Source organism: Myiozetetes cayanensis, unplaced genomic scaffold (assembly GCF_022539395.1).
Source record: "Myiozetetes cayanensis isolate MyiCay16 unplaced genomic scaffold, myiCay2020 scf9, whole genome shotgun sequence".
NCBI lineage: Eukaryota > Metazoa > Chordata > Aves > Passeriformes > Tyrannidae > Myiozetetes > Myiozetetes cayanensis.
This window is the reverse complement of record NW_026088185.1, coordinates 17,131,254-17,147,129: the sequence shown is the minus strand read 5'-3', so window position 1 is coordinate 17,147,129 and position 15,876 is coordinate 17,131,254. Positions and strand designations below refer to the sequence as shown.

The following is a 15,876-nucleotide window of genomic DNA, read 5'->3' as shown; positions in this document are numbered from 1 at the left end:
CAATATAAACATGTTAATTAAAAAAACCCAAAACCTTCCTTGAACAAGTAAGTCACTAAAGAGTAATGTGAACTGTGCATGTAATGGCTCTTTTTGTTACACACAACACAGTATTTTATTACATACTGCCAACAAAAGGAGTAGACTACTAGAGAGCTTTCTCAGGTTTAATTTCCTCTCAAGTCCAAAAGACTGAAGCCAAAACACATGTGACAAAGATATCTTTTTGCCAGTGTTTAACATGTAGATACTATCTGATACAGCTTTTGTTTGAAAAGCAATGTCCAAGAGGGTTTCAGCTATGACTAACCAATACCCTTCCCTTTGCCACCACAAGACAACAATAAACACAATGAGGAATATAAGCTCTAATAAACACTCTAAGATTACAAAAGGCTCAGCCAAGACTTCTCAGGAGAAATTCAGTGCAATGGTAGTCTCTGCATATGTATGCCTAGTAAAGTGGACATTTTGTTAGAAAAATAATTACTGGACATTTTTCAAAGAAAACTGTACATTTACTGGACAGAGCTATTGCCTTTGTATTAGGGTTCTGATGGCTTTCCATTATGCAAACAAAATGTTGGACCTACGTATAGACATTTTTTATCTCTCACACATTCATGAGTCAGAAAAGATGTCCTCTGCTACTTACCTGAAGTGAGCCTTGGAAGAACACCTCTCACACAATGGGCTGTAAAAATCAAAATCTAAAACCTAACTGTTTCCACAGCTACATTGATAATAGAGCAAAATACATTATCTGGACCTCACGTAGTCACCAACCATCTCTGACCCAAGACTAGGAATATGTTCATTTTATTTCTGCCTCAGGTAGAAAAATTTCCTAAATGAAAACAGAAATTACAGCCTGACTCTATTTGTTATGAAAGGAAGTACATTATCTGGCTTGGAGGGGAGAAAATACAGGAAAACTCTTCTATCTTGCTTCAAAGTTTGTTGGCAGTTTGCAGAAAAAAAAGTAATCAAGTAGCTTCACACCCTTTAACTTTTCTCATTCTGTTGTCCCTTCCACATACCTTCCTCTTTCAGTTTAAAATCAAACCATTTTCCTTATTTGCAGAAGAATATATTTTTGACTAAAGAAAAAAAATTATAATTTCATTATCTGCTTCTAACTGCATATTTATTCTTCAACCAGAAGAAAGGGTGCTATACCATATTATGAGGGGTTATAAATAAGAACAGGAAGAACAACACTGAAAAAGATTCTCTCGGACAACTTTGATATAGACAAAACACCAGGTGCATACAGAAAAGACACTGAAGGTCAAGCCAAATAATTCAGTCTCATTCTGTTAGTTAGAAGCAGTGTCACACTGATCGTTACTTTGAAAAAGTGAGTTTCTTCTGACATAAAGACGGACCAATTACATTCTCCCCAAATTTAGGGGATGGTAGTTTTAATACCTTCCAGTCCATTTACTACTCCTAGACAAGTAGGAAAAATGTCACTATAAATCTCCACCTTATCTTTAATATAATCAGGTGTTTATAGCTATTCACTTCAGGCAATAGTTTCTGCTATTCATCTAGTACTTCTGCCTATTTAATCACATTTCATATATCCCTCTTAGTCTCTTGCCTTCCCATGTGAAATTCCTCATAGGAAAATACGGTTAAAGAATCCTTGGTGGAACTCCCTTGCATTTTATTATGAACACCATTGAAGTATTCTCAGGAACCATCAACAAAGTGATACACATGGCACAGAGCAGGCTCAACTTCTTTTTCCATGTGTCCTTTTTTTGCTTCTTTTCTCCTTTTCCTTGCTATCTTTCTTCTCAAGTTTCTGCTACATTTCTTCACAAGCAATAACATCAGCTACATACCAAATATAAATCTCAGAAATAAATAAGTTCTCAACCTCCTTGTATTTGGTATTAGCCACAGGTCCTTTTTGCAAGATTTAGATTCTGACATCTGAGATTATCTGTATTAACATGCACAATACATGCTTTTTGTTACTGATGTCTATACCCCATGTCCTCATAGGTAACAAAGCATGATAGAGACAAACCAAGACTTTCTGTGGCCACTGGAAAAAGAAAATGCCTGAAATGTGGAATGCACTGTATGAAATTTAACAAGATAAACAAGCATTTTTATTTTTTTCTCACATTAAGACATCTATTTTAAGAAAATAGTATTTCTTCTCTGCTTATAGAGATAAAACGTGCTGTGAAATTTATCCCTCATGACTGTACATTCTGAAACATAGCACAAGTAAGTAGTACTGGAAATTCACACATGTTCTTAAGCACAGACTCCAGTTTTGATATTTACACACTTGTTTCACTTCTGCTTATGTGAGCTTCCTACAAGATAGTTACACTGATACTGAATCAGCAGGAAATGAACTGAACAAAAGAGCAGATGAATAACAGCACCACAGGGGGTCTGAAAAATTTTCGGGGGAAAAAAATTGCATCAACAGATATGTTTAGATTTTTCGCAGAAACTTCCTCTATTCAGGACTAGGAAGAATGGGTATGTTTACGATACAATTGCCTTAGAAGAGTGGTAGCTGATAGACCAGATTTCCCCCAGATTTCAATTTAGTATGCAGAGCTTCTGCATGGTAAGTCTTGTAACCACCAATAAACACTGAAGTGCTGTTAAGTAACAGGACCAGTTGGGAGTTACAGGAGCTTATACTAAAAGAACTGAAGTAGGACTATGTTCTACCATTCTAATGGAACAGTAGTTTCAAATAAAACCTATCATCACTATGCCTAACCCACTGTATTTTGTAGGCTTCCACAGCAAAACAATCATGTTCCGATAATCACCATTTAAACCGATGACATGCAGTAATATAAAAGAATTTTCTGCAAAAAGAGTAAAATAAATACCTGCAGGACTGCCAGCATTTTCTCCTTGATGCAGTTGAATACCAGTAGAATCTATAGAGTTTACTGTAACTGTCTGTAGATTTGGCAATTGAGCAGTGCTTAGACTAACTGGAGTTGACGTCAACGCCCCACCTGCTGCAACTTGGCCAAGAGTGAGAGTCTGCACAGGGGTCAGAGTTATTTGTTGACCAGGTGCATTCTGAATTTGCAAGTTCTGCAAGTTCTGAACTCCTTGCACTTGAAATGTCTGCCAGGTTATCTGCCCAGAAGGGGTCACTGTTTGTGCCTGAATTAAAAAAGTTCCAGGATTCAGCTGCAGTTGAAGATTTTGAAGAGCCTGTTGAGAAATACTTTGACTTGCTTGTACACCGTGGATTGTCTGTTGCGCAATACCTTGTACAATCTGGGCTTGACTGGTTGGCTGCTGAGACTCTTGTAGCTGTATGTGTTGAACAATTGGCTGTGCTGTGGAGACCTGAATATTCTGAGCCTGTGTGTCATCAGAGACTGATGTTTGGATGTAATTTCCCTGAAGATCAGAACTATGAACTTGAGCACTGGTTGTGGTCAAGTCATTTGCATTTTGTTCCAATATACTTGAACTGTCTATGGTAACAGGCAATTGTGATGAAGATGACGTTGGCACAAATAAGTCGTTATCGGTCGCGGTTTCTGTAATTTCAGGAGAAACTTGCTCACCAGTCCTTTCAGAAGTATCTGAGCTATCCATGGCCTGTCCAGTATTTATCAAGTGCCCATCTGCATTAATGCCTGCTGTCATGGTTTGAGAACCACTGCCAAGTCCCAGAGAATCTAGATCAACACTATTGATGGGTACAAAAGTAATATTTCCTGGCAGTCCAAGAGGGACGTTAGCAACTACCTGTGCTTGGCCAGGGTAAGATGAACCACCAATTGCAACTCCCTGAACCTGGACTTGACCAGACTGACTAGATAAGATATTCTGAATATTAGCTGAAGACGTTCCAGAGGCAATGATGGTTTGATTAGAGCCAGGAATGATCTGAATTTGACCACTTTCTTGATTGATACTGCTATTGTCAGAAGAGGCTGTAAAGCCAAGTTGAACTTGCTGACCATCCGCTGTCTGGATCTGGGGTATTACTTGGTACTGTACGTTAGACACTGTGCCATTCGACGAATCTGATCCTGGTGCAACAGAAAAGATTTGTTGATTTTGCAAACTCTGAATAGGAAGGACATACTGCCCACTTGAAGTTACTGTGGCAGCACCTGGAATCTGTACTATATTACCAGCTTCGTCCTTTATAGTGGTAGGAGCTGCAGACAAGACCTCCCATCTGTTTGGAGTTCCGGCTAATTGCACAGAAGCCAAATCCCCTGTCTGAATAAAATGAAAAAAAAAAAAGATAAAATTAAAACAAGTGATGTACAGACTATGTGTAAGACCAATCATGCAATTCAATACTAGACATTGATACACTACTGGAGAACATGCAGTACAGCCCGTATGAACATCAGCAACTGGATTAAAACTATGAAATGCAGATTTTGTAAGTGAGCTAATGCCTAACTCAGGGTAACCAATCTGTGGGTTGTGAGCTGCATGTTGCTTGCAAACATGTCAAACACAGCTCCTATGTCATGGCTATGTCAGGTGACCAGCAGCAGGGTTATTCTGGTGGGGGGGGGTAGGGCTGCTGGGTAATCTAAACCCTGGCTCTGGGAAGAAGGGAGCTGGCAGGGGCTGCTGGAGCTCTCATCACCAACTTACCCTGGGACTCAGCCACACTCTTTACCCAGCCTGGCACCTATCGCACAGAAGCGGAGGACTCGCCGTGAAGCCAGTGCTGCCTGTATCTCCTGGAGCTCCACTGCCTTTTGACTCCGCGTTATACATGATACAGGTGTGCATGTTGTGACTCTCAGCAATACAGAGAGTGTTAAGAGGTGACACAGTCACACAGCTGGAAAGACTGGACAGCCTCAGTTAAGTTACACTAACACAAAGTCCTAGTATCTATAAGCTTATAGAAGTTACTGTTTCACCAGGGAAGAAGGATTCTAGACTAAGGACTTTTACACTGACAACATGGTTGAATTAGTCATATTTATCATTTTGGGGTGGGGGATGGATATCTCTCTTAATTAAATTGGAACAGTAGAAAAGACCAGTGTTTCAGAGCAGACCCTTCAGATGGTTAAAGAACCTAGTATGCCACTGGTTTTTATTCAGTAAAGAAAAGGTAAATAGCACTTACCTTTCTTTACCAAAGCAAGCTTTTTCAGAATAGGGTATTAAGAATTAGATTTAACATTCTGCAATGCTTAGCACAGATTTGCATAGTCAACCAGCTTGATATTGTAAATAATAATCAATGTAAAGAATACCAAGTTTCTTGTTACCTTTTTTACCATGCTACAGTAAACCAATAGAATAACTTAATATTTAGCAACAAGCAACCAACTTGTCTTACAACCAATTCAGCTCTGTGAAACAAATTCAGTCCCTTTGTCAGAGTCCAGAGGACATAGAAAGGAAAGTTCTAGTTTGTCCTTCTGCACTGACACTGTGATCACTCCTTGTAGGGAAATTACCAGAGCATATTGCAGCTTCTTTCTGATGCCGCATTCTGACTTCCTTTAAAATAAAACCTGGATATGCAAAATATAGCACTCATCTAACTCTTTCCTAACATAGCACTGAGACTTAGCCAGCCTGAATGAATCCTGTGGCAGTCAAGTGAATTTAGTCTGCAGCACTGGATGGGACTTTGCTCATTTCACTTTCTTATCCTATTCCAGCCCACAGCACTAAAATGTTTACATGTACAGAAAAATATTCTATATTCTGAGTGCTTATTAAAAAATAATTTTACTTTGCTTGTCAAGCTTCCTTTTCAACAAGGAAACACATATCTTGTTTCTAAATGCCTCTCAAGAACTGTCCAATTAATGACTGTGAAAAAAAAAAAGAATGCTGGCCCTCTTTAGCCCTCAAAGATATGGGCCATTCACTTAAGAGTTGGACTCAATGATCCTTGTGGGTACCTTCCAACTCAAGATACTCTAATTCATAAGTGTGATTCATAACCTTTCATGTAGTTTATTAGTAAATAGATTCAGCATCACCAGAACAAAACTAATTTTATGGCCTTAATGCTTCATGGAAGAGAAAGAGAAAAAGGAGTAATTGTAAATCCATTTTATTATTTTATTTTCCTCTTATTTTAATTAACCTGTCATTACAGAACATATTTAAATCCCTTAGTCTTTCAAGCTTGTAACTTATGATATTTGAAAAAAAGAGCAATATTCCACATCACGTATCCTATCCAGAAGGTGACCAAAAAAATCCATTTTCCTCTGCTATCACATGAGTTTTATACATTTGTGTTTAATATTGTTTACATATAGTTACCAGTTGCTGAAATGCTGCTAAGAAGGTTCATAACTACTCAATTCACACGCATATAAATACTTATTAACTGAAGGTTTTATAAAGTAACAAAATACCCATAAAAGTAACAAGGTAAAACATCAGTCAGAAAACATCAAAAGTAAAAATATTATTGTTATATGTTTTAAGTGTGTAATTATAAAATAAATGTATACTATAATAGCAGCTATATAATACTATAATAATAGAACAAAAGAGAAAAAAGTAATGGAAACCATTACAAGTGTGATATAATTTCTCACCGACATAAAACTATGTACAAGCAAATGTTGCATGCTTAGGCTAAAACTGGTCTGATCTAGTACGCAATAGCATGTCTAAGTGTACTCTTATGTAATACACATGAACATCCTCCACAGAAATAGTTCAAAGGGAACCTGTCTCCTTCATGATATGGAAATGACCTGTGTTATTGTATTCCCAAAACATGTTGATTCCCATTTTCATTAGGCACAAATCTCACCTCTTTACGACCTAGTGAAATCTTCCCTCAAATCCTGCTCTGTAAGAGCACAACAGAGCCACTTTTCTAGTAGATGTACTTGTCAGTCCATGGAGAAGTTCAGGGCAGCCATGCACGAGAATATGAAGCCATTGCTACTACACACAGCACTAAATGCCTGTTATTCACGTGTTTTTCTTACAGCTGGCTATATCAGACACCACCAGACGAATCATGAGGAGGGAGGGGCAAAAAGAGGGTGAGGTTTTCAAGAAGCTATCTGGTAGCTATCGAAATTACTAGCATTAAAGCATGAAAAAACCCTGCATGGTAGAGAGTATTTAAGGATGATCTCTAACCTCAAATGGTCATCAACCTGTCATAACAAGATTGACTCTTATACCCTTTCTCAAAGTCTGATGAGCTAGTAGGACATTTCTGGGACTTCCTTCCTACTAACTAAAGAGCAGTAACCTTTCTGTGTGTCCTCAGGCAATTAAGCATTTTCATAGTAACTCAAAAGTTCTGCAATTAATATATGAGCAGCAACATCTGCAGCCTACTAGTTTACTGATCTTTATAGTGCAGTTGAAATAGCCCCGGTTTTGTTTGTTGTCTCTCAGCCATCCGTGAAAAATACTTAAGAGGGCAGAGATAAAGCAACAGTTATTTCCCTTATCAACTGATATTCAGGCAGTAGCTATTTGGAAGCTGTTCCTTTAAGAGAAGGCTGGACGGTTGCAATCCAAAGGCTCGGTTTCAAGAGGAAGGGACAAAGATCTGAGGAAAGTTCAGCACTAGCCAGCCAAGGAGGAGAGAACAGGAAGCAATGGGGAATTCACTGGAAGCAGCATCAGGAAACAAGAGAAAGAAACAGGAACAGAGCAAAGAGAGTAGCTGACACAAGACATGGGAAGAATTAAAATCAAATGATATGTCCACCTGGAGAAAGGTCAAGTACCAACAAAGAGTGGAAGCAACAACCGCTGTTCAGCCTGTCTTTTGATCCTTTAACAGGCCTTGTATAATTTCTAGTGGGTAAAATAAAGAGATGCCTCTGAGCCAAAAGTCTCATCCCTGAAGAATCAGGGGTCATGATAAATAAAAATCTAATAACTGTCTTGTTCAATGTGTTAGGAGAAAATTAAAGCAACATTAAGTCAAATGTGGAAGGAGATAAGAGAAAGACATACAGAAGATAAAGTATCTTTTAAAAGTGATCTAAAGCATATAGAATGATAGGACTTGGGTTATAAAAAATAAAACATTCTTCACCAAAATAAAACTGGAACTGGAAGAAACATCCCTGTGAGAACCTAGCAGGTTGCAGGCACCTGCATTTCAACATGTCAAATGTGACCAACTGGGCACATGCCTTTAGCCATCAGTATTTTATTGCCAAAGAACTACCGAACGCTTATCTCTGCTGGTCTATTGTGGACTGCTTTTTACTGCACTTTTCGGAAAGTCACTTTTGTCCCATTTAGTCCTGGAGCAAAAGCATCAACAAAATGAGCAGAGGTGAACAGATAATGAGTCACAAGCTCCTAAACATTTAAAAATCACATACCAAAAGAAGAAAATTGGACACTGCCTCATCCAAATTGTTGTTTTATGAAAGAGTTAGGGTTCCAATGCATGAATTTAATACCATGTGTTTACCAAGCTACAGTAAACTATCTGTGCATTCTTAGGTCATTACAAATACAAGATAAAATGCACTTGCTTCAACTCTTTCATTAAAGTATGAGCTAATACATTCTATCTTGTATTTGCCATAGGTTAAAAACATGTTAAACATCCGTCACCGTGGTTCAGTTGACACAAAGCTGCTTGTTAAGGCAAATTAATTCTGTTGCATGTTTCAGCCCTCTGCCAATGAAGCCACTCAATTCAGAGAAATACATTTGCCCAAATCAAATGTTTAGAGAAACAAAGAATGTTTCAGGGAAAAAGTATTATCTGGGACTGCTTAAAACGTTATTTTAAAAGAAACACTAATCTGATGAAATACATCTGTGTCTCATTTAAAGAACATCTTCATCTTTTTTCTTGACTCTGGACAACTGGAGTCCAATAGCTTATTATCAGTCAGCAGAAGTTCAGAACCTGCCTAAATTAAGACAATACAATATTCCTGACGTTAGTAGAAACAAGAAAGCTGCAGTACTAAGGAATGAGACATGGCAACAAGGAGACATTTTTAACCAGACTGTAGGTAACTTCATTTATTAATTATTAATCTATATATGTGTATAAATCTCAATATAACTAGAATTTAGCACTGTGTGAAATTGTTTTGTTTTCCTCGTGCTTTCAACTCAGGTTCTGAAGGTTTATTCAAATCATCAAGAGGAACAAGACAGGAGGACCTGAGATCAGTCAGCCTGAACTTGATCTTTGAGAAGGCAATGGAGCAAATAACCTTGAAAATAACCTTGAAAAAAATTAGCCTTCAAATAAATTTGGGGGGAGTGGCAGGGAAGAAGGTAGTGATCAGAAGTAGCCAACGTAGACTTAGAAAATGGAAATAATGCTGAAGTAACTAACCTCGCCAAGGGCTATGATCAGAAGACTGGCTCAATAGATAAGGTTATGCAAGGAATATTATTTATCACTACTTCAGTCAGGTTTTTAACTCTGTCCCCAATAATGTAGGAAAAAACTTTTTTTTTGTTACCATAAGGGTGATCAAACACTGGAACAGGCTACCCAGAGAGGCTGTGGAGTCTCCATCCTTGGAGATATTCAAAACTAGCTGGACAGAGTCCTGAGCAACCGCCTCTAATTGACCTGCTTTGAGAAAGTGGGGGGAAGACCAGACATTCTCCAGACATTCTTACCAGCCTCAACCGTTCAGTGAAATCTTGGACTTACTAATGTTTAAAATTACAGAGAGAACTTTTCCATTTACGTTGCCTTTAAATATGGAAATGTTTTAAAACACATTTTCTTACTTTCTCCAAAACTATAAAGAGAAATAAAACATAATTTTTTTAAAGAACATCCTTAAAGCGACTTCTTCTAGAAGAACTTCTACAATTGGTTCTAATCCAGTACTAGAAAGAGATAATTGAAATGCAAAATTCAAAGAGTATTTTAAAAGGCAGGCTTTTGGACAGCAGCAAGGGAAATACAGTTAGTCACTACATTCTACTTCAAACTTCTTTGTTCTGCAAAAGTATAAAACAAAGAGAAGCAAGACAGTTTCAGGCAGACTTTTCTATAGTGGCTGAACACATTCTGGTGCATCTGTTCACATCCAGAAACACCGCATCAGGAAGCTATCTTATCACCCACAAAGGAGAAAATGGATGTCAGAATAATTTTGAACTTCCTCAAAATGATCATACAGGTCAGAGAACCAAGTGGTATGGTTAACTCTGACACATGGCATTCATGCATATTTTTGCCTAGTGGAAAACATGGAATTTAAAATGCCTTCCAATTTCTCTATTCTATCATCACTATTAGTATTTCCCCCTAAACTGAGGCTGAGCTAGGTGCATCTTAGATGGTTACAGTAATGTTCTGAGGCATAAACAAACTGGAATTCCAGATTTTCATTAAGTTCTGTGAAGCACTGATATTCAATTCTAAAGCTCATGTTATGCCAAAGCAGTCTTAAAACACTGTAACCTTTATTTTTAAAAATACAAAGAAATGCTTTGTCTACACCAGAAAAACGATACTCATCTTCCCCACATTGCTAATTATTAAGCTGTCCAAATGTTTGCCACATCATGTTGGGAAGCAACAACACAAATAATTCATATAAATCATTCCCCTCAGCTTTTTTTTTTTTTTTTAAAGACTAGAGAATCAACGTACCTGGCACCACACTAGATGCGACTACATATCACAACTGGGGCAGTCATCTCTGACAGCTCCCATTCTCTGGCCGCTGACAGAGCCCACTTACCAGCCAGCCTGCCGTTTTTCCCACCTCACCCACCTTCCAGACCTCCCAAACCTCCCATCAGTCTTGCGCTGTATCCTCACCTATGCTAGTGCCACACAACCATAAGAATGCCCTCGGAAGCGTGATAGTTCAAGTGAATTTTTAGCTTTGCATCACAATGAAGTAAGAGAACACAAACAACTGGTTATCATCTCAGCTTTGTAGCTTCTTAAACAATTATCTCATCATGCCAACCATACAGCTGACCATCAAGGCTTTGTTTGACCTAAATCTGTTTGCTCTTTCGTTTTCACCCCTACACACAGCTCTGCCACCTTCTGCTTTGCTTCTAATTTTCACCTAATGCTAAAATTTTCACAGATGTTTAAACTGGAATGAAATGAGAGTATTTATAACTAAATAAAAAAAAAAACTAAATGTGACAGTTAGAAGTATAATTATTAGTAAACGATAGTGAAAATGCAAAACCCAAAATAAAACTTCTCAGACTTTAAATTCCCAAGAGAAGGAAAGACATCCAGAGAGGCCAAAACATGGGCTGTCATTGTAGGTCAGGTAGTAGTGCACACCATCCCAGCAAGGCTTTCACACATGCCAGCAGGTAGCAATATTCAAGGCAAAGTTTCTATGGCAAGCATTTGAACAAACCATGGATGCTGCAGTATGGCAACTGGGGAAAAGATTCTCAGGTAAACAAGCCACAAATTCAAGGCCATGTACATTAAAATCAAAAACCAGCAAAACACAAAAAACACAAAACACTGGTGTTGGTTGATCACAGGCAGAATAAATCACGGCATCAAAGCTGAAAGTCTTCAATCTTCATCACTGCACAGAGACGAGATAGAAAACAATGCCTGCTAAGGCCTCTCATCCAAAAGCAAATACAGTTCTAACCAGAATCCTGGGCCAAGCTGAAAACCTTGTGGACTAGAGACAGCCTGCCAGGTCATTGACAGGGTGGAAAGGAGAAGAGGGTTGAGTTTAATTCTGTCAATTGTCTTCATGTGCTTTCCATTACAAGCAGTTGCCATTTTCATTAGTCTTTTTATTTCCCCACTAATCCTGTCAGTGGCATAACAGCAAAGTCCACTCAAACAGTAGGCCTGGACTCAGATACCAGTACAGAATCATAGGGTAATTTCAGTTGGAAAGGACTTCTGAAGGTCATCCATTCCAACCCCTGGGTTTAAAGCAGGGACAACTAGATCACAACAAACAAGTTCACATTTGTTCCAGCTCTTCCCCAAATCCCAGACATGCAATATTCCCTGCGTTCCTATGGGAGTTTTGCTGTTGCTTTTAAATCATACTGCTGGTCTCTCGGGGAGCAGCTGCAGCATTCCATTTCAGCCAGGAAAGCAGTGTGCTAGCCCAGCATATGGGCTCCAGCCCTGCCAGTTCCTACCAAGCAAGCGTCAGTAAAACAGTAACAAAACAACCCCCAAACCACAGTACCGCTATCCCTACACATGCAGGCTCTTCAAACACTTCTAAGACGAAATACTTGGTTTAACTTTTACTATCTATTTGTATGGATTGAGAATTTTACCAGATGTTCAGCAGCCAGAACTGCAGTCCAGGTATAGAACATAGTAGGAAAGAGCTGCCTCCCCATCGCTACATTAGGCACCATCACCAATACACAGATATCAAACTGATTCACCTATACTCCTGGGAAAGGGAGGAGCATCACAAACTGCAGGAAGACTGATGTCGCTATCTATGCATATAGATTTCATTTTCATTATAAGGTACCTACAATTTAAGTCTATTTAGCTCCTTCCACCTTTTTCCATCCTCTGATAAGATAAACTCAGGAGACCAGAAAGAAAAAATTAATCTTTATTGCACTAGATCCCTTCTGGCCTTCTCTTTTTCAGAAAGAATGTATTTCAGGGCCTTTAGTCCCTCCCCTCTCTTTATTAAGGTCATCTTAATTAACTCCAGTGTCTAGTTCAGCTACTGTAGGTATCTCCTCCAGTTTATATTTAGTTTCCACCCAAAATATTCTGAATCATTCAAGAGTTACGTTGTAGGAGTGTAAAAATTACCAGAATGCTATAACCTAACTCACAGAAGATATGTAGGAGGAGCCTATCTGCATGGATGAAAAGTAGTGAGTGAGCTTATATTCAGATATAGTTTTAACTAAGATTTTGGCTTCTCTTGAATTGAGTCTGCCTTGCCCTGAAAAGCCTCTTATGTGTAAACACAACAACAGATTAATTTAACAGGAATAAAGAAATACCAGTTCAAAACTGCGCTGCCCATTTTGAATTATCAGGAACCATTTGTCCTGTACTACCATTCTAGTATCCTGTCAGACCTAGCACTGCTCATCCTAAGCGATCAACCCATCCTCAAGATGCACAATTTCAGATTTACAATGAGAACCACCTTAAGGTGAACATAGGAAAGCAAGCAATCGATTAAACATCATTCATCTTCAATATGTACGTTCACGGTTTCAGTGCTGTATGCATCCAGTATTATGAAACAAATCTTAACAACAATTGAAAGATTTTGAAAAACATATTGTCCAGCAAATAAACAAGTTTGGCAGAAAGGATGCTTGAAAGGGAGTCAGAATCTTAATATGTTTTCGAGCTCTGTCATTAGTCTACAACCTGCTGTATGACCTCAGACAGCTATTTTACTTAAGCTTCCGTTTATGTAAAGTAAGCTGAAATGCACAGATGAAAAGAACTTTAAAGTATAGCACTCAAGCATTTAGAAACTTAACAATATCACTAACACTTCCACATTTGTTAAAAGCTTGCCACAGACACTTCATCCACCAGTATAATGCTTTGAGCTTTTCTTCCTATTCGCAGAATCCTGAAACATACCAGGCTGTTGTACGGCAAGTTTAAAAAAACAAAACTTGTTTTAAAAGAAAAGAAAAAAAGGATTTTTTGCTAATTTTAAAGATGTTTTTGTAAAGAAAAACCAAAATTAGAGGTAATATGTCTGATTTTCCAAGGCCAAAAAGCGACTTCAGCTTGGAATTTTACAAGATATTTTGGAACTCTCTTTTAATATACCAATATTTTCAGGTATCAGTTATTTAGAAATGCTCAACAGCTCTAAATTTTATGAGCGCATATCAACAAAAGAGTTAAGCTAGACCAATTAAGAAACATATGAGTTTTCCATTAGGCTTTCGTTATGCAGATTGTTAAATTAGCTTCAGCAAGAATACATTTCTAGTCTGCGAGATCCCTCTCATCACGCAAGGTCCCAAGGTCATGAGGGTTCCTTTTAGAGCCGACAGCGCATGAGAGATAAGGACAGAAATTCGGTTTGCAATACGAGGAGCCGCACGATAACTCTCCCTAGAAAAAACGGCGTCGATACAGGAAGCTGCTTTCCACCACCGCGTTCGCTTCTAAACAGCCATTTTACTTCACTACATCCTTCCCTACAGCCAGCCTTCATTTTGTGTTCCTGCCTGGCTGCGCGGTTCCCGGCTGACAGCCGGGAGAGGATACTGGGGGCGCGCTCAGGTGGAGGTGAGATGCCTCCCAGCCTCGCCGGGTGCCGAGCGAGCCGTTCCGGTGCCAGGGTCGGGGGAGAGGCTTCCCGCCTCCCCCCGTTTTTGAAAGTAAATGAAGGCGCCGCTCCCAATGGCGGGGGAGGGGGGAGCTTGGCTCCCTCCTCCTCCCGGGAGCCCGGCTCCTCCTGGAGAGGCAGGGGAGCCCGGGGACCCCTCTCCTGGCAGGTCGGCCCTGCTATCGTCCCTCCCCCCGGGCGGGCAGTGCCGTGTGTCCCGTCCCTCCCCCCGGGCGGGCGGGCTGGCTGTGCAGTCTCTCCCCCCGGCAGGCCGTGCGAGAGCGGCGGGGCGGGCACTCACCGCTCCGGCAGAGTGAGAGGCAGCGGCGGCGGCGGCGGCCTCATCCTCCTCCGGCGACGGCGGGCCGATCTTGCTGCAGGTGGCCGCCAGCAGAGCGAGCGGTGACGGCTGCGCGTCCTACCCACAATGGGCGGGTTCAGGGAGAGAAGGGGGGTGGCGGTTAGTGCGGGACAGCGACCGGGCTCCTCGCAGACGCGCACACAGGAAGCGGCGGCGGCGGCACCGGCTCCGCACCCGCTCACAACGTGTCACCCGGGGGAGGGGGGGAAGGGGCCCGGCCGGGCCTGCGCTCACCTGGGGGGCGGCCGCCCCGGCGGAGGCCGAGGCGGCGCCGTTGCCGTGCTGGAGATACTCGCTGTGGCTGCTGCTGTCCACGTCTAAGGCAGCCATTTCCTCTTGTTTCACGGGCTTCTCGGGAGCTGCGGGCACAGCGGGGAGGGGGAGGGGAGAGTCACTGACGGGAGCGATCACCCCCCTCCCTCCCTCTCCCTCCCTCCCTTCCTCCCTCCCTCTCCCCCTAACCCCAGCGCTCCCCCCGCCCTCCCGCACGGAGCCCTCCTCCTCCTCCTCCTCCTCCTCCCCGTGCTGCTGCCCCTGCCCCTCTTCTCCCTCCTCCCCCTGCTCCTCCTGCTGCTGCTCTCAGTGCCGGTCTCGCCTCGCTCGCACACGGACGCTCCGGGGCCGGAGCGGGAACGCGCAGGGCCGGAGCAGGAGCGGGGAGCCCCCGGGGCGGCTCGGTCGGTGCGTACGTACCGGTCATGGTGTGAGTGCGAGCGGCCGGCTGGCTGGCTGGCTGGGCGGGAGGCAGGCAGGCAGGCTGGCTGGCTCGCACACAGGCCCTGCTGGCTGGGGCTAGGCGGCTGCCGCCGGGGACATGCTTATTGTGCTCACGGCGGGCTGAAGCGGCGGCGGCGGCCCGAGCCTACTCCGGTTTTTTTTTCCTATTTTGATTGACGGTGCGGGAAAGCCGAAAGGTGGGGCTTGCCGCGGGAGAGGGGGCCCGGCCGACACCGCCGCCCGCCCGCCCGCCTGCCAGCCCGGAACTCCCGCCTACGCCCGCGCGCGCGCGCGCTCATTGGCCGCGTCGCGCCGCCGCCGCCGCTCGCACTGGCCGCCCGGGCTGCCAGTCACCCGCCGGGGGCGGGGGGGGCGCCCCATGCCGGGGCGGCTTCCTGTTTGCCAGGGCTGGTGCGGCGAACAATGAGCGGGACCCGCCGGGAGCCCGCGGCCCGCGCCCGCACGGGCCCCTCCGCCCCGCCGCGGCCCGGACAGGCGGCCCCGCCGCCGCGCTCCCTCGAGTTCTCCGGGCCCGTCCGCCCGCTCGCCCGCCGCGCGGGG

General features: G+C 42.4%; 1 protein-coding gene across 2 annotated transcripts in view; it reads right to left on the bottom strand.

Annotated features, from left to right (window-relative positions):
• Window positions 1–15,581, bottom strand: part of SP3 (Sp3 transcription factor) — a 35,578-nt gene extending 19,997 nt beyond the window's left edge. The window contains exons 1-5 of one of the 2 annotated variants that reach the window (XM_050339574.1): window positions 15,292–15,565; window positions 14,833–14,957; window positions 14,539–14,655; window positions 4,152–4,242; window positions 2,877–4,046 (exon numbers count right to left, since the gene is read on the bottom strand). In XM_050339574.1, coding sequence (XP_050195531.1) covers window positions 2,877–4,046; window positions 4,152–4,242; window positions 14,539–14,655; window positions 14,833–14,957; window positions 15,292–15,298 — 1,510 coding nt within the window. In that variant the 5' untranslated portion in view covers window positions 15,299–15,565. Of the gene's footprint in view, window positions 1–2,876; window positions 4,243–14,538; window positions 14,656–14,832; window positions 14,958–15,291 lie in introns of both variants that reach the window. The other variant, XM_050339573.1, reaches the window with a different exon arrangement.
• Window positions 15,582–15,876: the final 295 nt, after the last annotated feature.